This window comes from Solanum dulcamara, chromosome 3 (assembly GCF_947179165.1).
Source record: "Solanum dulcamara chromosome 3, daSolDulc1.2, whole genome shotgun sequence".
NCBI classification, from domain to species: domain Eukaryota; kingdom Viridiplantae; phylum Streptophyta; class Magnoliopsida; order Solanales; family Solanaceae; genus Solanum; species Solanum dulcamara.
In genome coordinates this window covers 76,989,667-77,013,326 of record NC_077239.1, presented here as the reverse complement: position 1 = coordinate 77,013,326, position 23,660 = coordinate 76,989,667, and the positions used below count along the sequence as shown (strand labels likewise).

The 23,660-nt window shown below is 34.1% G+C and overlaps 3 protein-coding genes across 4 annotated transcripts; all 3 read right to left on the bottom strand.

Annotated features, from left to right (window-relative positions):
* Window positions 1–222: 222 nt before the first annotated feature.
* LOC129883053 (stem-specific protein TSJT1-like) lies at window positions 223–3,275 on the bottom strand. The gene is made up of 4 exons (XM_055957603.1): window positions 2,990–3,275; window positions 1,546–1,786; window positions 1,310–1,430; window positions 223–669 (listed from the first exon to the last, which is right to left on the bottom strand). Exons 1-4 carry the CDS (start codon window positions 3,190–3,192, stop codon window positions 479–481), a joined length of 756 nt encoding a protein of 251 aa, XP_055813578.1. The 5' UTR covers window positions 3,193–3,275; the 3' UTR covers window positions 223–478.
* A 4,337-nt stretch (window positions 3,276–7,612) lies between these two features.
* Window positions 7,613–11,954, bottom strand: LOC129883051 (transmembrane emp24 domain-containing protein p24beta3). Its single transcript, XM_055957599.1, has 4 exons — window positions 11,588–11,954; window positions 9,165–9,351; window positions 8,739–8,846; window positions 7,613–7,909 (listed from the first exon to the last, which is right to left on the bottom strand). Exons 1-4 carry the CDS (start codon window positions 11,813–11,815, stop codon window positions 7,776–7,778), a joined length of 657 nt encoding a protein of 218 aa, XP_055813574.1. The 5' UTR covers window positions 11,816–11,954; the 3' UTR covers window positions 7,613–7,775.
* A 6,263-nt stretch (window positions 11,955–18,217) lies between these two features.
* On the bottom strand, window positions 18,218–22,271 carry LOC129883050 (aspartic proteinase-like). 2 transcript variants are annotated; one of them, XM_055957597.1, is made up of 14 exons: window positions 22,185–22,271; window positions 21,269–21,628; window positions 21,129–21,189; window positions 20,937–21,031; window positions 20,748–20,860; window positions 20,498–20,666; window positions 20,370–20,409; window positions 20,221–20,285; window positions 20,023–20,136; window positions 19,882–19,946; window positions 19,656–19,794; window positions 19,440–19,556; window positions 18,780–18,865; window positions 18,218–18,581 (listed from the first exon to the last, which is right to left on the bottom strand). In XM_055957597.1, the coding sequence occupies exons 2-14, from the start codon at window positions 21,602–21,604 to the stop codon at window positions 18,497–18,499; spliced, it is 1,485 nt and encodes a 494-aa protein (XP_055813572.1). In that variant the 5' UTR covers window positions 21,605–21,628; window positions 22,185–22,271; the 3' UTR covers window positions 18,218–18,496. The 2 variants fall into 2 exon arrangements, with proteins under 2 accessions (XP_055813572.1, XP_055813573.1); XM_055957598.1 differs by having other exon boundaries at window positions 21,269–21,624; window positions 22,185–22,264.
* Between the last annotated feature and the right edge of the window lie 1,389 nt (window positions 22,272–23,660).

Below are 23,660 nucleotides of genomic sequence, written 5' to 3'. Positions count from 1 at the left end.
TTGTATTATCACAGATGTTTCACAAAATGATGACATGCAATAGCAATAACAGAAATATGCTTATGTTGGCAGTCTCGTTAGCATGCAATATTTAGTTCTTATTAGCAAGAAACATTTGCCTGCCAGCATGTATGTGTAACATGCCAAGATTAGCTATAACCATTTGAAAAAATGGAAAATGCAAGGGTAAAGGAAATGGAACCACCAAATACACATACAAGATAAGCAAAGCCCCTGTATCAGACTGTTATTTTGAAGTAGGTGTCTTCCAGCCAAGAAAATGGCTTAGTTCAGTGTACGACATAGAAAATCACATGATGCATTGGAAGTCATGAAATATCTTTCCTCACTTTTTAACACTTCTCTACAACCCATAAAGCTCATTGCAATAGAGAAGTTATCATAGAATGAGTTGGCAATAACATATGGAAGGCCAACTAATAACGAAGCCTTCATGGTGATGAAAACAGCAGTCAGCTTAGTAGTGTTGGGACCAGTTAGCAGCACTACCCACTCTGGGCATGCCTGAATCCACTTTCTTAGACTCTGCGTCCACCTTAAAATTCGCACCGCACACCTCGCCTGAGCTGTCCACCCTAGGGACTGGTTTCAACTCATTACGGGGGTGTTCATAGCTCCTCAATCCACCAGAAGATGTGAAAAAGCACCCTGAGGTAGTAAACAAGACAAATCGACCTTCAGTATTCTGTAAAAGATTTTATTTTAAAGTAAATCAATTGACATCAAGAATCTTGAAAAAGAAACGAAACAATAAACATAAAACACATGCTGTTGTAGAATTAAATCCAGAAATGCTACTTAAGGGTGAACGGGAAAAATAAATTTCGGGAAGGTGGTAGAGTATGAGAAGCATATGACACATAGAACCAAAACAGAGGTAGTATGTCCTGTGTCAACCTGAGTTTATGAATCCCATCCCATTTGATTAATTTATGAATAAGCATATCTCAGTCTTGCCAAATGAACTCGCCTAGCTCTCCCTAATTTACATTCTTAGTCAACCAGATAAAAGGAAATGAAAAGTTATACAAAGATAGTTATTCCACACAAATAGAAGTAGTCTCGGTGGATCTGACAAACATCAAATCATTCGATTTCAATATGGGCCTTGGTTTGCAAAGAGCATGTTTTTCAATTTCAATCACCCTATAGATGAGGTGCCCCTTGTTTTTCCTTGTCAATGGAAGTTCTCTTACTGATTACTTATCGAAAAATAAAAAGAAATACACTGTACAATTATTAGGTTCCAGGACCTTTCCCTTCAAAGCAAGAAGACCATTGACATTACCTTTGGGAAATGGTGCAAAGGATTTTCCACAGCCTTGCTTCACAATGTCAGCATCATCTGAGAGAACCAGGTGGCCTTCAGAATCAGTACCCCAGAAGAAAGGCACACTTCCATCAACATCCTATAACAACGAAACTTGTACATTTAGCCAAGATGGAAATATCATAGATAAGTCACGAAGATGGAGAATATCATAGATAAGTCAAGATCAAGATAAGTTGATAAAGAAAACTTACAGAAGCTAGAAAAGTACTCTTCGAAGAGCTATCATAAAGAACAAATGCAAACTTTCCATGAATATCTTTCACAACCTGATCTGGAGGATAAGGACCTCTATCCCTCAAAGTCCTGTAAGCCTCAATAACAATGATCACTTCGTTTGCTGTCTTGTTTAACCCATACTGTTGCTTAAGATGTGCTACATTCTCGATGTGGCCTTGAAACATGCAGAAAATGTCATCCACAACAGCGAACAACCTACAAGAACAGAGCAGAGATAATATCAGTGTGCGATCATCCAATTAACTTTATCTGTTTTACAAATTCAAAAATTCGATATATATGACATGCAAAACCACTTAACAAAGTTGCTAGACTGTTTTAGGTCCCAAGAATGTTCCCCCTCTTCATTATCTCCCAAAAATGAAACAACGCATAAGAAAATACGCTACTTGACTAGAATGTTTCCACATTGTATTTAAGCTAAAGCTGCTTCAAGGTTTCTGTCTAAAATGAAGGCAAATATTCTTAACTGAACCAAGAAAATGAAGTACAAGCAAAGCCATTCGTATGCTCGACTCCTGTAATTTCCCCTTCCATTAAAGGACCAACGCCAGCCTCAACAACCTTTAGTTGTGGCTTTTCTTCTGTAGCCAGAAACATCATCAACCCCGAATAGCACTTGTAAAATTTATATAGTGATTGGTTGGATAACTTTACTATCAAACGAAGTCTGATAGTCAACTAGAATGTCATTATTCTGAGGCACTCAATGATGATTATGACAACAAGGACAACAACATACCCAGTGTAAGGAGACCTTGCCCCTATCTCATAAACATAGAGAGGTTGTTTCTGATAGACACTCGGCTTAAATAATGCATTTCCAAACAGTTTGAATGATGATTATAAAATAAATAGAAAAAAGATTAAACAACAGAAAATTTCTGTCCATCATACAAGCAACTCTTGGTTCTCCTAAAACTAAACCCCATAAACACCATCGTTCGCGATCCAAACCAAAACTTACAAAAACACAAATCACAAATCCAGTATGCATAACTAGCAGATAAACAGAGAGCTTAACAAAATTTGTAGCATATGACCAGATTCGCACATTCGAATTCCAAAATCAACTGTTGACCAAAAAAAAAAGAACTTCCAGAAAAAAAAATCAGAGATCAGAGCAACAAAAGAACACAAAATCAACTGTTGACCATCAAAAAGTGGGGTTAGACAAAAGCAGATTCCAGAAAATGAGTAACAATCAACTAAAATCTTTAACGCCAAATTAGTTAGAACAGGCAAATCAATTAATATCTACACATGTACTCGATGAAATAGTCGATGAACATAAAATAAAGTAGATCTTGTTCACACAAATGTAACGACAAGAATCAACTCACAAATTTCAGATCAAAGGAAAAAAATGGGATTAACTAGATTTGAGAAAATTAGAACCTGGGAAGAAGAGGGTTTTGGCGTTCAGAGGAATAAGCCAAGAATCCAGAAGAACCAAGGTTGATGGTAACTGAACCAGAATGGGAAGAGGAGAAACGCTGTGCCAAGAAACCATCTTTCAGTGCAGAAACTGCACCGTCATTGTTAGGGCTTTGAAGGGCTTCTGGGCTTTTAGCCACAGATTTGTCAAAAACTGCAAGCATTATTGGATGATCGGAAAAGTTTTAGTGAAATTTTTGGTTTGTGAGAGATGAGAAAATGGTTCTGAAAAATGAACAACAAAATGGGGGTTGAAATAGCTGCAGTGAAGGTCTTTTTCTTCTTTGTTTTTCTGAAATGACATAAATGTCCTTTCTTGACAACAACAACAATCCAGTGAAATTCACAACGTGGGATCTGAGAAGGGTAAAGTATACGCATACCTTACTCCTATCAAAATAGGATGATTGTTTTCGAAATACTCTCGACTCAATAGAAACTTAAAAAGAGGTTAGATACTACTGAGAAGTGTGAAAGCAAAAATGGAATAATATGGAATAATCTAGATATTTGTAAATTTGAAGGGGAATCCTCTTCTTTTTTTCAAAATTTGAGAAGAAAACTGAGAATTTATATGGTCAATTTTTTTTTTTGATTTCCTATTTGGTATTCAATATTTGTATTAAAATTTAATTAATTCGAATTTGTGTTGGATAGATCCATTTGAGGGCGTGCTCATTTCTCATATAGAAGGCTCGAAATTGAGATTTTTAATTAATGGAGAAGCAATTCCATGCACCACATCACATCCGTTGGTGGTTTACAACTATCGAAGCCAGATAAGACCGAGTACACTATTTATACATAATTAAAATTATATATATATATATATATATATATATATATTAAAAACCTCTTTCAACCCCCCCCCCCTCAATTTAAAATTTTAGTTCCGTTTATATGGCCAACTCAATTAACATTTATCCTTTTTGTTTTTCTAAGTTGTAAAAGTATATAATAAGTTAAAATTTACTATGAAATTGAGTTTTATTTGAACTAGTTCAATCGATTATACAGATACGATTAAATTAAATAACTTTAGTTAAATAATATATTTATTAATCTCAAACCAAAATATGATAATTTTGGAAAGTTTATCCTAAATTTGAATATTATTCTTTGATTACCATTTTTTGATGAGCATGTCGAAAAAAATTAAATCCAACAACATTAATATCGGTGTTAATCTTTTTTTTTGGTGAAGTTTGGAAATAGAACAATTCTTCCTTTCGTGTATCTTCGATTAATGCAAGCTATATTTCAATTCTTATTCATCCGGACAACCATTTCGTTATGTGTCAATTGCTAGCGTATTCAAGACTCTATGTCAATCGAAGAGAAAAAAGAGGAATTTTTCTTTAAATTTGAAGTGATTAATAAAAAAAATATTGCAAAATTAAAAGTGATCTTAATTTTTGGTCAAATGAATGAACCACCATGAGCTCGTAATCCTTAATACATTATAATAATTAATCCTAAAAGTGGGAATTATTTTTTAAAAATGTCCTACTCACGAGCACGTAAGGAAGTTGAAAATGTGACTAGTCAACAGTCAATACTTTATCAACAAATATTATAAGGGTATTTTCGTAACTTCAAGTTTATACAGATGAAGGAGCTTACCCCAAAGGAGCACTAATTACGTAGACATGAGAGTTACTGACAAAATATTAAAAATCTTAGTATATCCCATCCGTTCTATATTAATTAAATTTATGAGGTAATGCACACATATTAAAAAAAATAATTTAAATTGTATTTTTTACTATTATTTTTTATAAAATTATAAATATAACTTTGCAAGTAGTATGATTTATCTCCTAGAAAATATTAAATTTCAATAAATAAAAGGACAAATATAAAAAAATTTCAAATATCTATCTTGAATTTTAAATAATTTAATTATTTTAAATAATGAAAAATTACTCGAAAAATCACTAAATGAGAGAAGTACTATTTATGTTAATTTTGGATTATATTAATGACATTCGTTTTTCAAAGTTCAATTTCCTAGAACCAATATAAGTGTGACGTGGCACCTAATATGGGGAGCCATTTCTCTTTCGAGGTGTGGGAAATTTTGAAAAAAAAAAAGTTTTCATTTTTTTGATTTTTTTTTTATGTTTGCTTGATTTAAAGTTTTGGGAATTTTTTTAATAAAAAATGACCATTTTAGTGGAAGTAAGGAAAATACAACCACTCACTCACCACCTTTCATAATTCTTATCTAAATTATATATAAATATTTTTTGATAATGTATCACACACCCAAAAAATAATGGTTCATCTAATAATTTACTTGAGTAGTATATGTATTATTAATACGTTGATTAATTATGAAAAAGTTTATGTATTACTTTATGTATAGTAATATATATCACTTTATACTTTATATATGTATTAGTTATGCGTGTTTTCAAAATACAAGTTACATACCATGTTAATTATATATATGAGTTTACCTTCTAATCAGCTATATAAAGAATATTTGCGTAGCTCATCTCCAAATCAGCTACCAAACTCTCCTGATTCCATAGTAAGAAATTCATTTATTTTTTATGAAAACACTGCTACATTACAAGAATTATCAGGACAAGATGCTTATTCCGTGCGCAAAAAGTAGGAAATATGTCTTTACCTTGGTGGAGTCCAAATTATTTTAAAAGGGCCACAATGAGTGGGTGGGCTCAACAATTTCGTGGCCCACTTATCCAATCCAAAAGGATGAGGTGGACCATTCTAGAAGAGAATGGAGTGTTTTGTTAGAAGGGTTAAATTAAAAAAATTATCTATATATACCTCTTATTTTATCATAATCTTTAAATTTCTCTATCACTTTAAAAAAAATGCAAAAATTCCCTCTTAGATATATCATTCTCACTCGCTGATACATCATTATTCCCCTCTCAGATACATCTCTCTCTTCTCTTCTGATACATCACCCCTCTTTCGAATACATCCCTCCCCTATATACTCACATGCCCTATCTCTTCTCTGATCCATCCCTCCCCTAGCCCTAGCCCTATGTATATGAATGTCTGTTGATATATCCAAAAATTCAGTGATGTATCTGAAATTCATAAATCTTAAAGAATTTTTCTAATTTGGAAAAAAATAGGAAATTAATATAATTAGCTCTTAATATTACGAGATTTATGGAAATTATCCTTAAACATTTGCACAAATATGATCATGTAATAGGATTTTTTCAACTAAATGAAGTCAAAATAATCCTCAAAGAGTTGTAATATGCACGAAAATCAAGCATAACGTGTAATAGGAATTTTTAAAGATTGTAGAAACGTTCAACGCCAATCAATTGTACTTGTCACCTAAATAAATTTAGAATTTGACTTTTCATCATTTCATGTATACACATCGGAGGATACACCACCGTCCACCCCAATCCATTGTATAATTCATTAGCTATGACTCTTTCCTCCCCTTGTCCCTGTTAAGTGGCGTACTAGGGCTGTCTTGACCCTTTGGACAATATTTGGGTGGTTGAAAAGTTAAAAAGAGGACTTACAATTTAAGTTGAGAAAAGTAGTTTGGAAGTTTTGGAAGATAAAAAGCAAACTCTAGTTCGGAGCCACTTGCTATTATCTTGGTGTTACAAGGCTTTCTATCTGGACAAGATATAATTATATAAACAGGGGAGAAGGGTCAAAATTTCCCTTTAACTGTTGTTTAATTGTTAAGTTTATCACTCATTATACTATGAGGCTAATCATGTCCCCGTCCTCTGCAAACTTTTCATTCATACCCCTCTTTTGATGAAAAGCCTCAAATCAAGCGAAATTATCCGAAAATTGAAGAAAAGTTACAAGAACAACATACCCAGTGAAATCGCACAAGGTGGGAGTACTACTACCTCATAGAGCTAGAGAAGCTGTTTCCGAAAGACTCTCGACTCAAGTGTATCAAACTCAAGTGATAAAAGAAGAAAACATAGCAGTTAATAAGAAAAACATTGTAAAGTCTACAAGAACAAAACAATAACAACAACAAAATAGTATGATAATCAAAACACAAAAAAAAAGTTAAAAGATAGAAATTTTTTTAGAAACACCAACTTTCTTGGAACTTGAAGATGAGTTATTTTTCATTCTCTTCAAGAAGAGAGATTGCTGGGTCGAAGCAGAGGGAAAACAAGATCCAGATTAGGCTAGATTGAGAGGGGTGTATTTGGTTGGGTTGGATGCAGGTTAGACTAGGTTTTCTTTTTCCGGATAATTTCATTTGATTTGGGGCTTCCATCAAATTAGAGGTACGGGTGACAAGTTTGCAAAGCCACATAGTAAAATGAAAGATAAAATCTAACTATTAAACGAAAGTTGAGGGGTAAATTTAACCCTTCTCCCTATAAACATTGATTTCCAGTAAATAGAATTTATGTCCAAAGAATATGGAACATGAAAAAGAAAACACTCCATTCGTCAAATAATATGACAGTTTTGAACAAGTTACTGTGACAGTAACATTCATTTTCAAGAGGATGTTTCATAAATCACTATCTGAAATCAGTCTACCTTGAAATAATAATCAATTTTATGCATCAATCTCAGAAAGTTAAACCAGCTCTTGAGAATGGAGAAAATCCTTTTCAAATAATTTAGAATCACATGCTACAGAAGGATATGTTTTTTTTTTCTAAATTTCAACTGCTAATCAAAATAACTCTTTTAAGTTCCAGTATAACATAGGCAAAAAAAAGAAAAAAAAAACTAGCTGCTTCCTGAATTTGTCAAACCCGGTTATAGCCAACTGACTTGCTGAACAGACGTCTAATGTACACAACCTGAAGCCCACTTGCTAATATAAGCAGCAGATACTCTCCAATAGTGTAAAATATAACACGATTCCGTGTGCTCTCGTTAGCTGCACCAGATTAACACACATCAGACATGCAGTAGTTGGCATGATGAGGGAATAACTCTTATTTATTCAAGACTCAGAACCTCATCGGCAATGACTAAAATGCAAACAGAAAGAAGCTGCAGGGAGATTTTACGTCCATCATAATAAGGAAGTGAATATAGCCCCAAAAAGCTTTTGTACCAATGGAAAATTTTGATAGTTTGTATAAATAAGAGAACTTCACTTAACTATTTGCAGACAAGGTGTTGAATAAAATTTTACGCCTCCACTTCTCATTGTGTTTCCATATCTCATAAGAAATGAAGATTCATAGGAAAGAGTACAAAAATACTTTGGAATTAGATTAAGGACACATAGAGTGCAGCTGAAATTTACTTTACTTGCAGTAGCATTTTAAAGCTATTAACCTGTCTAAATACTACAATTATAGCTAAAAGTCTCCACGAATACACCTTGCAATATTTAATGAAGCCTATAATGAGCTCAAATCAGTTTGATGTCTGTTATTGCATTATGTCTTCAGAGAATGATATGTCTCACTAAGAAATCCATTGTTGTTAAGTCACCACAACGCCACAAGGTCCATCTTTTGGGGCAACCATCTTAAACAATTAGCATTAGTTGGTTCAAATGTAAAATAAACAGCTGCCTACTTGTGGCAGTAAATCATTTAAAAGTAAATCCACCAATCCAGGTTTTATAAACAAGCTGCTATCAATGCCAGCAAAGCATTAACCACATCGTAGGAGAAAGGAAAACCATTCCAGTTATATCTGTTTCTAATAAGAGAACATAAAGTTCGTATTGAGGGAAAGGAATGGAATCTTACTATGACGATGACGGGTATCACGTGCTCTAAGGTACTTCTGTTCTGAAGTAACTGACTCCAATGCCTCTCTTAGTTCAGCAATTTTGACATTAATGGGGTCCAAATGTTCTGGGCAAAGGTTAGTAAATGTTAAATGAAGAAAGAGAAGGGACGTGCAGGAAACATAATAATCTGTAGCTAGTCCTAGCAATACATAAAGAACAGATCAGTCAAGAAACGTACTAATAAATAATATACCACTATCCCAACAATACATATAAGAACATATCAGACAACTAAAATAGTGCATAACAGCCTCCACAGCTACAGGTATATATAAGGAATCTATGTCTCATCTTACTAATGGAACCAAATTTATGTAAAAAGCAGAAATTAATATTTCTAAAATATTAATGAAAAGGCATTAATACTGCAAATAAGACTAACCATCTTTGGCAAGGTCATGCTCACTAGGAATGTGTCCAATATGTATGTAGAAAGAGACAGTTTCTGGTGTTGAATAAGGATTCTTAAAACAGAACTTGTACATCCCACTACGAGGGGCCTTGAACTCAAATTTATTCCCAGATGTTCCCTTCATTGTGTGTACAACATTTTCTCCAGGTGCTGTCACCTGCATGAGAGAAACAAGACTTGATAAGAAACATTCACCATTTCTTTTTCACCAAGAGGTTTCAGAGAAAGTAAGCGAATGAGAACATACTAACAACGAGTTACATCTTTACTCAGTGAACTCCATTAGTAGTCATGTCAATTACGGACATAGCAAAGAGGCGGAAGCAGTCTGTTTATTGTACAATAAAAAGTTTGACATTAAGATGTGCTGGATTACTCATCATCACCACCAAACAAAGACCAAAATTTCTGGTGATGGAGCATCTCTTTTATACTTTACCCAGAGGCGCCCATGAAGGAAAAGATAAAATATAAATATGTAGTTCAAGAATATAACTTAAAACCAATCACATAAAAATTGAAAAAAAAATCATAACTAGAATAAACATTATCGTTTACTGACACTGACACGCTCTTCCAGACCGACCTCATCAGGATGAGGTGCACAGCTTAGCATTGGTACCAGCACTGATGCACCACCTAAGCGAAACGAGGCACATAGTGTATTTTGCACCTTGCTTTTAAGTGTGCGTTAAGCAAGCCTTCGCAATACTGCTTCAGTGACAGGGCTGATTGAATAGAATGGGGGATTAAACGCGAGTTTGCAAAGGAAAGAGCTAGTGGTTATTCATGCATGTTAAAATGGATGCAAGAGAAGAGGGGGAAAAAGGACAGGTAGAAGGATGCAAGAGTTGTATCATTGGAGGATAGTTTAAGAAGTTATGAATGGCAATCTGTGGTATTTGAAACAGAGATTTTAGGCTAATGCATAAATTGAAGGATAGTTTTAGAAGTTATGAATGGCGGTCTGTGGTATTTGAAACAGAGATTTTAGGTTTATGAATGAGAATTCTCATTATGACAATGAATCTGGCCAAGAACCGGAACGAAAGAAGTTACTTTAATAAGATATCTCCAAGTCAAGTGAGGTTCAGCCATTGAAGATAACAGAGGAGAGGTGCTCTGAAGCAAGCTGTTGGTGAAATTTCTCCAGGAGACTACATGGACTACTCAAACCCCAAGTTGAGCAAAATCAAGTCTGTGGAGTAAAATGCCTCAGTATAATGGAAGCTCCAATATATAGATGATGAATGAAATGATGCATGTAAGATGAGAATACAAAGGGTATCTCTACAACAGCAAGGGCAAGAGGGTCAATTCTGTTACTTGATATAGACAGAAGGAAGTGGCTGGTTCATTCAGAAAAGATTATATACAGATTTGAACAAGAAGATTATATGAAGATTGAAAGAGCTAATCCAAGTGCTTGGCTAATTCTCTGAAGCTTAAATTTGTTTGGCTTCTCGTACCAAACGAGATAGCTCTGTAATGAATTTAGGATTCAGAATCAGGCATATCATCTATGCTCATTGGTTAGCCAAAGGTACTATCAAGCTAGTCAGTGTTAAGATCATAGCTAGGAGAGGAGAAATTTGGAAATCATGAAACTTTAATGAGGTAAAACAATTTTCTCAGTATTTTTCACTATTTGCCTTAAAAGGGAAAATCAATTAGTACTGGAGCGACATCAACCCCAAAAAGCGAAATCCATATAGAAGATCATATAGCCAATCCTCTGTGGAAATGGAATTGAGGGGTGGTTGGTTGATTGATTTTTCACTATTTCGTCTAAGTTAAAATAGTTGAAAGGTAGTTTCTTGTACTGTGGGATAATTAGCGAGTGACAATAATGAGAAGCAGAAGTGTGGCTAATTTCTTTAGAAAACAAGAGATGGTAGTACGTAGCTAAAGATCCAGTCATTGAAGCACACCATTCAGGCCATCTCAAGGTTTTTAAAGCATCATACTAAGGAGGGAATATGCTATTTTACTACACTTGAATAAGGAAAATAATTTTTGTAGAAAACTATTCTCTTACAGATGTTCACTTAAAAGATAAATTCAGTTTTTAACCTTAATTCACATTTAAAAAAGTTTGTATGAATTTTAAGAGTAATTCCTTTTCAGATAAACAAATTTCAACAGCAATTTTATCAAGAGAAACAGTATAACCATTTTCTATGAAGAATTATACATGCAAGAGTTCTTATCATTGTTATCTATCAAATCTATACAAAATTGCAAAGAGCAAAATCTTAAAGAGAGACGAGAAAAAATAACGCACATCTAAAAGCAAATTTCAAAAAGTGGATCGATAAAATTGCTCACAGGTAATGCGTAAATCGATACTGAAATATCATACAATTGAGCATAGAAGAAAAAAAAATTCTTACAATGAAATCGATGCCTGGATGATCGGAGCTCCAGAAGATGTCATGATCGACGACGACAAAGTTTCCAGAAATCGTGTCATTTTCATAGAGAACGTACTCGTATACGCATTCCTCGTCGTTCACTGTTACCGACAACGCCGATATGTCGTTCACGAAACTGAATAGCAAAATCGCTACCAAAGCGAAGACCTTTGACCTTCTAGTTCCGTCACCGGTTCTCGTTCCCATCTCCGGCGCCGACGATGATTCTCAGTTCTTTCAGTGAGGAATTGTAAAAATTCGTTTTCGGAGATTTTGGGGCAGATTTTGTAAGAGAGAGCCGCGAGGGGTGGGTGGCGTGCGGGGGATTGGTAGGTGACGTGTTGTGCCTAGTTTTTCTCTTATCTCTACCATGCAAACCGACGTCGTTTTTGTTGGATTCGTTATTTGTTTATTTACTTCTTTTTCTACTAATCTCGGTTGGTCCGTCTGTCTTTGTGCAACATCCTTTTACAAAAATAGTATAGTATTAGTAAATTAAATTATCCTTGTTTGTTTTTGAGCAATTTGAGTAGAGTACAATAGTATGGGTATGTAACAATTAATCAACGTATTTTGATAGTTTTAATAGTTACACTATCTTATTCGAGTTATCTCGTTTTTCACCTCTCGCTCACCTCTCCCGTCCCTCTATTTCTTTGTATCTATTTTTATAATATCTCTATATTTCACAATGTATTTGAGTTTCATAATTTTGTGTATCTATGTATCTAATATCAATTTTATGTAAATGCGTATACTAAATTAATTTAATCAGTGTATTCGATATCAATTTTGTCAGTATATCTGATATCAAATATCTAATGAATCTATGAATAGATACATGTATCTGATATCAAAATATGCATATTAAATGTCTATACGTGTCATCACCATTGAGTAGAAAGAGAGGAGAGAGAGAGAGAGAAAAGTGGAGAGAGCGAGAGTAAGAGGGAAGAGAGGGAGAGAGCGAGGAGGAGGGGTTGGGAGGGGGAGGGGGAGCGAGCGAGAGAAAGGAGAGGAGAGGAGAGGAGAGGAGAGGAGAGGAGAGAGAGATTATGTAATTATTTTAAAGAATAGTGTGATTTAGTAGATATGTCTATCTAATTATGTAGTTTTTCTTTTGTTTTTGACTCTCAATTTATTACTAGGGCTACTTATCGGACGGATTGGGCAGATAATTTTACTTTAACGGTTTAGCTTATCGGATATCGATTTTTAAATTTACTAATCTGCTAGCGAACTTATAAGATATTAGTTGGTTCGGTAACAGATTATCAATTATCGGACGTGTAACACCCCTCAAATTTTTTCCTAAGATTCGGGCCTTCTTTGTACACGTGTGGGGCCCATCGTATTTATTTCGAAGCACGTGCTTGAGTTAAGATGAGTCCCTGATAAATTTAAGAGCGTTGGAGGTGATGTGGGGTCATTGAGGACCCCTAGGTCCGAGCTAAGTCCAAAAGATCCGTCGTGGCTAAGTTTAGGACGAGTTCATGTAAGGGTCGACTTTTAACAACCCTCTCTTTTGAAAGATGTCAATCCGGGTGGACCACAACCTATCAAATTAAAGGTCGTCGAGTCTTCTTTCCAACGCCACCAAGAACGTAAATTTTGGAGTTCAGAGTCAAAAGATATGACGATCCGAAGACGAACTAGTACGACAGGGATTTCATTTTGACTTGGGCTACAACTGCTGGGGAAATGGCCTTGGCGCTGTAAGGGCGCGACGCGCCACTATCACGCCAGAAATATGCCTCAGTAGTTTGGTCCTTGGCGCGACGCACCACTAAAAAGTGTGCAAGGTTTTTCAGGCCAAATTCCCAAAATTTAGAACAATAGGCTTGGTGCTGTAAGGGTGCGACGCACCACTATCGCGCCAGAAACATGCCTCAGTAGTTTGGTCCCTGGCGCGACGCGCCACTAAAAGTTGTGCAGGTTTTAGGCGTAATTGGCCTTGGCGTTGTAAGGGCGCGACGCGCCACTATCGCGCCAAGGGCGTTTTGGCCTAATTTTCAGAATTTGGAGGAAGGGCAATTTGGGAATTGCCCCAAATTATATATACACAACCTTAGATATTTGGGACCATATTTCTTCAGCCCTCCCTCTCTCTAAAAGCCCTAGCTTCTCTCTCTTCTCTTCTTCTCCACTTCTAACCAAAAAGGAGTCCAAGAAGCTTCAAAATTAGAGTCCTCCATTGAAGACCCAACCTCAAGGTTTTCTCCAACTCTTCACTAAGGTATGTAAGGCTATCCAAAACATGGGTTGAGTCCACCCATGTGCCCTATTCTTGTTTTGAGGTTAGATATTCATAAAAATGGAGTTTCTTGGTATGGTACACGTTTGAATGAGTTTTGTTTCCATTTTATTTAATTATTAATGTGCCAATGTTGTTGAGCTAAGAGGTTCCTAAAATGAGCCCTTATGTGAGTATGAGATGATGGAGAAATGAGTTGTTAAATATGTCTTGTTGGTTTTCTTAATTATGTAGAGTTGATAAAGGATGTTATCCCTTAAAAATGTTGCCTATTATAAGAATGTCGATTTGAAGTCTTGAAGATGTGATGAGTCACAAAGATTTTTCTCAAATAGATGGAGGTAATGATTGATTTTATATCTAGATGATGTATATATGTGCATTTAACACTTCCTTGAAGATATGATTGAGATTGAGCATTGAGATTGAGATTTGATTGTGATAGAGTTGATGAGTTGACAAGGTTGTAATGAGACTTGTCGATGTGATTTGATTAAGTTGATTGGATGGAGTTTTATGAGCATTGAGTCTTGGGAGAAGTATCGAGCACCGAATTGGGCAAGAGTATAGTCCATACTCGAACCTAATAACTGCGTCGCCAAACGTAGGGGGGATGGAACCGTTAAAGTCGGATGCTTCCCCGAGAGATTTGTCCTGACATTATAGGACCTGGTTGGATTGGATCCATGACTTGTTGATTCGTCCATGCCCTGGCAAGGTATGAACGGACGCGGCAACAACGTCGGTTTGTTGTACTTTCACTGGCTCATAAGTGATGGTTGTCGGTTAAGAGAAACTCCCAAATAGGTGTTGATAGTACTCTGAGTCGGATTGAGTCGATTTGTATATGATTGGTCCCGTCTAAATCATATCCTTGTTTAGACTTAGGACATTTGATTGAGTTGTCATCCCTTTTGAGTTGAGTTCCCGAGTTGATTGATTCTTCCTTGATATTCGTTGTATTCGGCCATTTTACATACTCGTACATTCTATGTACTGACGCCATTTGGCCTGCATCGTTTCGTGATGCAGAGACAGGTACTAGAGATCGTCAACCGGCGCCCCGTTGAAGATCCACTTTCACTCCCAGCCAGTCGGTGAGTCCTCCTAGTTCCGAGAGAATATTGGGCCTTCTTGTACAGTTTTTGATTGTCTTTTCTTTATTTAGATTGTCGGTAGCCATGGGCTTGTCATTGGCACCTCTTAGACTTGAATAGAGGCTTCATAGACTGGAGTGTGGAGAGGTCGAGTTGTGATTTTGAAGAGTCTTATGCTATTGTCTTTTTTTGATTGTAATTGCTTGGCCTTGGGCCCTTATATTATAAAAAGTATTTCTTTAATTGAGTTTTCCGCTAAGAGAATGTGCTTGAATGAATGAGTGACTGTACCAAGTGGTTCGCTTGGAGGTCAGAAATGGCCTTCGGGTGCCGGTTACGTCTAGGGTACCCTTCCGGGGCGTGACAGGACGGTTATTGGGCGATATATCGAATAACCTATAATACGTTCGTAGACTATTTGACAACGAGAAAGAACTTAAATTGATATTTAAAAGGTGGAGCTGATTGAAGAGAAGATATACCATACAAGCAAAAGTCAAGGATACGTTGACTTCAATTTGATGACTCATATTTTTACAGAATTGTACACAAGCAAAAGACTCATGTCAATTGGCTACAGACCAAAAAAGAAGTGTAAGCATATGGTAATTCTTAACGGGTTAATGGTTTATCTGATAAGAAAATTTGATAATTCGCTCCCACACCAATAAGCCGTTAATTATAAAAAATTTAATTCATTCCCCAACAGTTTATTTAATAATTTAATACCAATAAGCCAATAAACCAATTTTGCGATTGACTTATCAGTTACGGTTCGATTTTGAACACCCATGTATATCACTATGATCACATCTTGCTTTCATCATTTTTAGGGGTGGATATGGTATGATGTGATACAACATTTGAAACTTCATTCAATAGTTTTGATTTATAAAAATATTATTCCATTACCATATCAAATCAGTTCGGTGTGGTTCGGTAATTTTAAGTTCAAAACGACATTATGTGGTACGATAAATCGATAATCATAGTTTGTTCGACTTCAATTTGGATATACTCTTATAATAGAGACTTATGATTTCGACTTTTAAAAAATTATCTCAATTATATCATACTAACATCATACACATGTCAAAACAAGAAAGTACAAGCAACTTCCTTTGCTAATCAATTAAACAAAAAGATATTTCAATCAACATAGATTAGTCAAAATTTCAACATTTAAGGAATTAATTTTGTACTAATACTAGTAGTGTATATATTTGTTAGTACTATAATAATGTATCATTATTATATTATATTTTATAAAAGTGAACCTCTAAAGTTAGATTATCATTTTGCCTCTACACTAAATACAAATATTATAAAATAACTAATTATTAAATTTTAAATAATAAATCATTAATTATAGTTCTCTTCAAAAATTAAATTTACATCCCAGTAAATGATAAACAAATGTATGCATACATTGAACGGGTAATTGAGAAATGGAACTTTCAATATTTTAGAGAAGTAATACAAATTTCATTTACTGCTGCACCTTAGCCACTACATCTTCCAATTGGAATAACATCTATTCCAACTAATGGGTCAATTACTACACCTCTATTCCATTTTCTATTCTATAATGTTTATACTTAAATGACCAAAACTAATTTTTATAAATTTAATAATAATATCAATTAACTAATTAAAGAAGTAACTAGAAGTATTATTTGTAAAGTCATGGTCTAATTAAGAGATAGCCTCTGCCCCCCCCCCCCAAAAGGGAATAATATGGATTAAATTTGTTTTCTATCTCTTCATTTCTTATTTTGCCTTTTACTTTATTATAGAAAGTTTAAAAGTCATTCTCATTTTATCTTCTAATAAATTAAAAGTTAATGCATATCAATATTTTTTTCCTCCTTTCTAAGAGGTATATATCCGAAAAAAATTCTTACTGTCAGCGAAAATGTAAAAATATAAAGAATAAGGAAGAATAACAACATTTAAAGTGGTTCGGATCAGAATGATCCTACGTCCATCAAATAGTAACTGTCTTTATATTAACAAAGAAATGAGAGAAATCTCAAATACAACTAAGAGAATTGCTCTATTAATTCTCTACTCTTTTAATGTATTTTGCAAATGCCTTAAAATATGAGAAGACAAGAGGGAAATGTTTTTGAGATGTGTTTTAAATGAATCAAGAGCTACCTATTTATATGTCATTCATGACATCACATTTTGTCAAGATGTCAAAGTTTACCAAACTTTCACCTACCAAGTTGCTACATTAAAACTATCTAAAATCTTGTCAATTTTAACACTTACTATTACAATTTTATTGTTTTGTAAATTAAAATGACACAATTACAGAACCTGAAGGGTTCATCACCATTGATTACCTTGAATCCATTTTGATGAGCTTATAAATTTGCTATTTATCTAAGCTGTAGGTATCTGCTAATCATGTCTGTTGTTTTTTTGGTTTGCATATGCAGTGTTATAATTTTCCCTTGTTTGCTCCTTTCATCCGATTCTTTAACTCACTTCTTTGTCTCCATCATCTTCAGTTTCAATACTTCATGAAGCATAATAATTGATAGTTTATTCTTCCATATATTTAGGTCTAATATTTTCATGCTCGATATTGTATTTTCGTTTTTAGGCTTTGCAATAATTACTATTCAATCATTTTCTTTTCTTTTTACTTTTTTTATTTCTTGATATTCATGTGTTTGAGTCGAAGCAAAGTTTATATAGCGTCAAGTTTGCAAGATTTACTAATCTCAACTTACACGAATTGTTTTTTTTGGTATGTTTTTTTATTTTTATATTTATTTTATAGCACAAAGAAAGTCCAATAATAAATGTACAATTTAAAATTTATCATTCAAAATTTATATTAAGTATTTTAGGATATACGTGCAACGCACATTTTCAAAAACTAGTATGAATTATATATGCAAATAGATACCTCAGTATGGTATTCAGTATATTATTTATAAAAATCAAATACAATATCAAATACCAAAAAAAAAACTTAAAATGTATACCAAACACGACACCAAATACTATAATACTGAAACTATGATATCGAAAATTTCTAGTTATTATGATAATTCGATATTTATCATATCATACCCCTCTCTAATCATAATTATTAAAGTATAGGTAAAATTGAAAAAAACAATACAATTTTCTCTTGTCCTTGATATTTATAGTGTGAGATGTGTACTTTATCTTTAATGACTTATTAAGATATCGTTACGTGTTAGTGTCTTGATCATGCCAAAGAATAAATAAAGGCCAATTTGAATTATATATTACCAAAACAAATTTTCTTTGTCCAGCGTTCATCAACACGAAGGAAATTGAATTAGAAATACAAATTGACAAATGACTGAAGAAGAACGATTGTCCAGTACATTAAGTTCCTGCTATGCACCACGTCCAGAAAAGGGCAAAGGGTAGAAATGTAGAGTAGCAGTTTTATTCACAACACTAGACTTTCATCTGACCTCGAAAGAAAAACCAAGTTGCAAAACCAAACAAATTTTGAGAAATTTCCTCATAACTCTTGAAACCAATCTAGGCACTTTCTGCAAATCCAATTTGTAAATTGTCAAAATCGTAAACTGTGTGGTAGGCTCTCAAGAATGCATCTCCAAGAACCCTGCAAAAGTAGAATATTGAACATGTCATACACGTGGATGTTATGTGGCAAGGGATATGAAAATCAACAACAATATACCGAGTAAACAGACCTTACCCCTACCTTGAGAATTAGAGAAGTTATTTTCGATAGACCCTCGGCTTAAGAAAAAGCATATCAAAGCAGATACTAATTTGTGAAAACTAACAATAATCTTACCAGAGGGGACGTCGCGGATGCACATTTAACGCTGTAAATCCACTGAGACAGTGAACACCTTGGCTGTCATCAACTCTGATAACATACTGTTATAGAAATTCACAGAGAAAAATAGTATTAAGTGAAAGAAAAAAAGTACTAGCAACTAGTGTTTAATAAGAAGTTAACATTGTTTTTCTTATGCACCTAGGAGTCATTTGGTATTTCACCAGCAGTTGGCTTTATTGTGTTTAGCATCAATCCCATGTTGGTGTTCTATACTCACCCAAATAACAGAGAAATAAATTCTTATTCAAAATTGCAATTAGAACAATTCATTTAAAAGAGTCCGTTTAGTGTACCAATTTCATCGAAGCAGACTGTCTTGAACTCCCAAGAGCCTATGAAGAAGTAACTGATGACCCTCAAAACTATAGTATGTTAACATATGGCATAAAATCTGATCTAAGGTTTATGAGTTCTTTCTCCAAATTATATTATCCTCCACTATTTTGTTGATATCGTCCATCGTCTCATTATGTCATCTTCACAACTTTAGATATTTTTAAAACTAACACAACATCATACATTAATGTGGAATAACACAGAAATATGCCTTTAACTGCTCTATGTTGCAAAACCATCTTGACAAGGAAGGAACAGTTTAGGATAAGAACGAACCTGATCCGGAGAAAGGGGGAAAGATTTGTTCCCAATGGTAAATGTTATATGTGGCAGGGACAAGACATCACAATTGATAAATGATTTCCCCCCAGGATTTGGTAGCTTCTCACATAGCTTCAGCACAAATTAGATGTATTAGTGAAAACATCTGCTTATAAACTAAGAAGAATTCGGAAATAACAGAACTGTCACACTGTTAAAGAAAAATCTTACCTGATTAGCATAATGAAATGCCAATTCTTGTGATCTCTCTTTTCTAATCTCTACTTGTATCCAAAACACTACCATCTCACAAAAATTGCAAAAAACATCATTTTCTCGCTTCTGGGACTTTGAACTTCGGGGTTCATTACTGAATATATTTAGATCAAACGGTTTAGATCATCGTTCTTGATCAGACAGTAGTCGAGATGAAACAAAAGAATCTGAAGATTCTAACCTTACACCTAATGTCTGATTAGATGTACAGACACCAATTCTCTGGCAAACTTTATCAGGATGTGACTGCAGGAGAAAAAAAGGATGAGATCAAAAGAAGACACACCTAAAATACCTGTCCTTTTGGGTGGACAGAGCTTACCCCTGATATCAAGCGTTCCCAAATCAAATTCCCATAATCCGAGACAACATTTTTGCATTTCGAACTGACAATTCCTTCCGCTCCAATCGCATGATTTATTTGAGTTAAAATGGTCTGAAATGGAGTTAGTAAAACTGGTTGAGCAGAAACAGATTCTTGAAAATAAGAAGTAAAATGAAGATAGGTCTAAATACATACAGTTGGACCAGCGATAAAAGATGTTCCAGTATCCACAATAGCTGGACAACCATCCTCACAAAGGCCTGTGAGGGGAAAGAACAAAAATTACAGTAGAGATGTATAAGATGCATTATATATATATTTATATAAATTGTAAGTGATATTACCTGTTGAATTGTTTCCTATAAAAAGATCCCCTATCTCAACCTGGAACGTTCGAAAAAGGTCAGTTTGTTCAGGAAGAAAGTAGACGATACAAATAAAGTAATACTATAAAACAAGAACAATAGGTTACCTCCCAATAACCATTTTTAGCAACGGGGACAAATGTATGTATACCCCTGAAATGAGTCCAATCCATGCCTCCAAAGAGAATTTCACCAGCTATCCTAGACGTAGGATCTCGATTTAGCCAGAATGAGAAGATTGACTTTGAAATTATTTTCTGAAGCAACATGTTATGCCTGAAATTGTCGTACTAAGTTAATGTCCGGAAGCATAAGCTACTATGTCCAAAAATTATAATATGAACAGATATTACTTACCATACTGGTGTGACATTCTTTGAATCCGAGCCCTGGAATCCAAGTCCTAGTACTCCATCGAATCGTGCATTCAAGAATGTGAAATATCCCTCTCGAGTTACCTCAGTGAAAACCTGTTCAAATAGATTTATTCAACGTGTAACTTGAAAACATATCTAGAACTTTAGCTGCAAAGAAACGAGATGGTACCTGTTGCTTTATGACAGCACCTCCAACTTTCGTATCGTCTTGGCTAAAGAATCCTCGCACTGATCCAGTTCCAAAAGGGATTTTGCAAGATTTCCCTGTCATAAAAAGCACACGTTCAGGATTTCCCTTGAACTATTAAATCAATGAGGCATTTAACCAAAATGAAAGTTTTGAGGTCCATTGAGTAGCTACCAATTTTCGTATATGTATTTGATAGTCTTGATTTGTACCTGGAACGAAGATAACAAGCAATCTGCATAGAAAGTGATCATTCGAAAAGGTAGTTTCATGTTTTGAAATGAGTAAATCCACAACTACTTCACAAGACTAACCGAGAAGAAGCATCTCGAAGATGGAACCCAAAGATTGGAACTTCCAGTATCAAACACAACAGTGAAGTGTTGAGGTGGTGAACCAATACCAATCTCCGCGAAGTACTGGACATCTCGATAAGTTTTTAGGTAAATTATCTGCTCATCGGAAGAATCCAAGTTTCTATTGGAACCTCTCAAATCTTTAACATAGATTCTTGCATCCCTTATGTTATTAAGGTCCAAAGATTGCCTTTTTAGGTCAATCCTAACCATATTATCAGCGTATACATTGAAGCCTAAACCGCGGGTTATTTCCCATATCATAATTGCTACAAGAAGAACTTTGATCTCCATTCTGTTAACAACCTAGCTCTCTGGCTTCACATAGCATGCAAAACAATTAGGAAGAAGATAAAATCTTTAACTCTTTTCGAGTATTGTGTTTATATATCCTTCAACAAACAAGTCCATCTGGTTCACTTCAATCAAAAGTGTATGTTAATGGTTGGAAGTATAGTAAAAGATAATTTCTAATCCTATCAATTTATCAAATAGACCTCAATCTCGAATTAGTTGGGGTCGACTATATATTCCTTTTTATCCATTTTACTCTATTCAGGTCAATTTCTTTCCAGAATATATATAACTAAGATTTAAAGAAGTTATGACAAATACCGGACCGGATCAAATGCAAGTGTAACACAACAATAACAACAACAACAATATACTCTGTGAAATCCTACTCTGGGGAGGGTAGAGTGTACGCAAACCTTACCACTGCCTCGGGGAGGTAGAGAGGTTATTTTCTAAGGACCCTCAGCTCGAGGCAAGTGTAACACAACAACTAAAATTTAATATCAACTTTTAAATTCTAAAAACTGCATATACAAAACCAAGTAATGTAATATCACAACAGCAAATTTTAACCAAGTACCTGACTGAAATTGACAAACTCCAAAATTCATGTAAAATAGAGGAAGGCAAAGACAGAAGCCCATTCCAAAATTCGCAAAGTTTTTTATATATATATATGGAGCTCAAGAACTCACAAGTGTAACAGAAGTCATCATAGGTAACAAATGAGTCCAAATTTTGAGGAAACCACCTTGCAGCTTCTACTGAACTTCATGATATAAGCACAACAAAAAGTACACATTATATTATTTGCACCATTACATAGTGATTAGCAAAGGTTACTTATTCTTCCCACCCTTTTTTCCATTTAACTATAGTCTAGTCTGTGTAGAGTATAAAGTGAAAATAATGACTTGAGTATCATACAATTAGTCTCATTTATTTTTTCTTGATAACTCTAGTTGAGTAACTTACACCTTTGTTTGGATGGTTGTTACTCGTTGTATTGTATTGTTTAGAAATATTTTTTGTTTTTATTGTTATTTAAATTTTATTATATCGTATCATTTAAATTCATCTCGTTAGGTAATGAAGAAAAGTTCCATTTTGTGTAACGACCGATTTGGTATGATCATGGAGTCATCTTTATATTTTCTTCTCATTTTGTCTATACCTATTATTTAATAATCTTATTTTACCCTTTACCTTACATTTTTTCATTGTAGTTCTACCCCGTACTCTACTTTTTTTTATGTACATCTATCACTCAAAGTGTTGATGTGTAACATTATATGATGACGGGGAATGATACAATCTATCCAAATGTTATTTTCATTAAAATAATACAATTCGATATAATACAACACAATATAATACATTACGAAGCAATACTTATTGATTCTAAAAAATAGTTTTAAACTTTTTTGTTATACTTAAGTAAAAACAAATCGCTGTTTATTATCCCCGAGAAAAAACAACATTATTGGGCCAACATACGTGTTTTCCTAATTTTTGGATTTGGGAGAAGAAATTTCGCAATTCCCACTCAAAGCACATAATTAACATTTATATTTGAGAATAATTTCAATAATTTAAGATATTACAATTAACTCCCTTAATTTATTTATTATTAAAATAAAATAATTATGATGTAACAAATTTAATTACTTACTTATATACTTTTTTTTATTTGGTAAATAGTATTCATTGCGTTGGAACAAACATATAATAGGATGAGCAATATAAGAGTAATTATAAATTAAACCATATTTTTTTGTTTTTTCTTAATTTTATTTTTCCTAATTTACCCTCTTAAATAATTTTAAAAATAGGAATTTCGCAATAAAACGAAGAGATTGTGGTGCAACAACAACAATGTACTCAGTGTAAACCCACAAGCAGAGTTGGAGCCAGGTACATTTATTTGAACCCCCTTCAACTGAAAAGTGTATTATTTATACATGGTTACAAAAAAAATTATGTGTATATAGTAGATGTGGAACCCATTTGACTTCTTCATATGTTTACTTTTGATATTTTAATTTGAACCCTCTTA

Coding starts and splice junctions, on each gene's coding strand:
- LOC129883051 (XM_055957599.1), bottom strand. CDS start 11,815: ATGGGAACGAGAACCGGTGACGGAACTAGAAGGTCAAAGGTCTTCGCT. Junction 9,352..11,587: donor ATCCAGGCATCGATTTCATT/GTAAGAATTTTT, acceptor TCTCTCATGCAG/GTGACAGCACCTGGAGAAAA. Junction 8,847..9,164: donor GCATGACCTTGCCAAAGATG/GTTAGTCTTATT, acceptor ACCTTTGCCCAG/AACATTTGGACCCCATTAAT.
- LOC129883053 (XM_055957603.1), bottom strand. CDS start 3,192: ATGCTTGCAGTTTTTGACAAATCTGTGGCTAAAAGCCCAGAAGCCCTT. Junction 1,787..2,989: donor CAAAACCCTCTTCTTCCCAG/GTTCTAATTTTC, acceptor CTGTTCTTGTAG/GTTGTTCGCTGTTGTGGATG. Junction 670..1,309: donor CTTTGCACCATTTCCCAAAG/GTAATGTCAATG, acceptor TTACTACCTCAG/GGTGCTTTTTCACATCTTCT.
- LOC129883050 (XM_055957597.1), bottom strand. CDS start 21,604: ATGGAGATCAAAGTTCTTCTTGTAGCAATTATGATATGGGAAATAACC. Junction 20,667..20,747: donor AAGAATGTCACACCAGTATG/GTAAGTAATATC, acceptor CGACAATTTCAG/GCATAACATGTTGCTTCAGA. Junction 20,286..20,369: donor TATAGGAAACAATTCAACAG/GTAATATCACTT, acceptor TTCCCCTCACAG/GCCTTTGTGAGGATGGTTGT.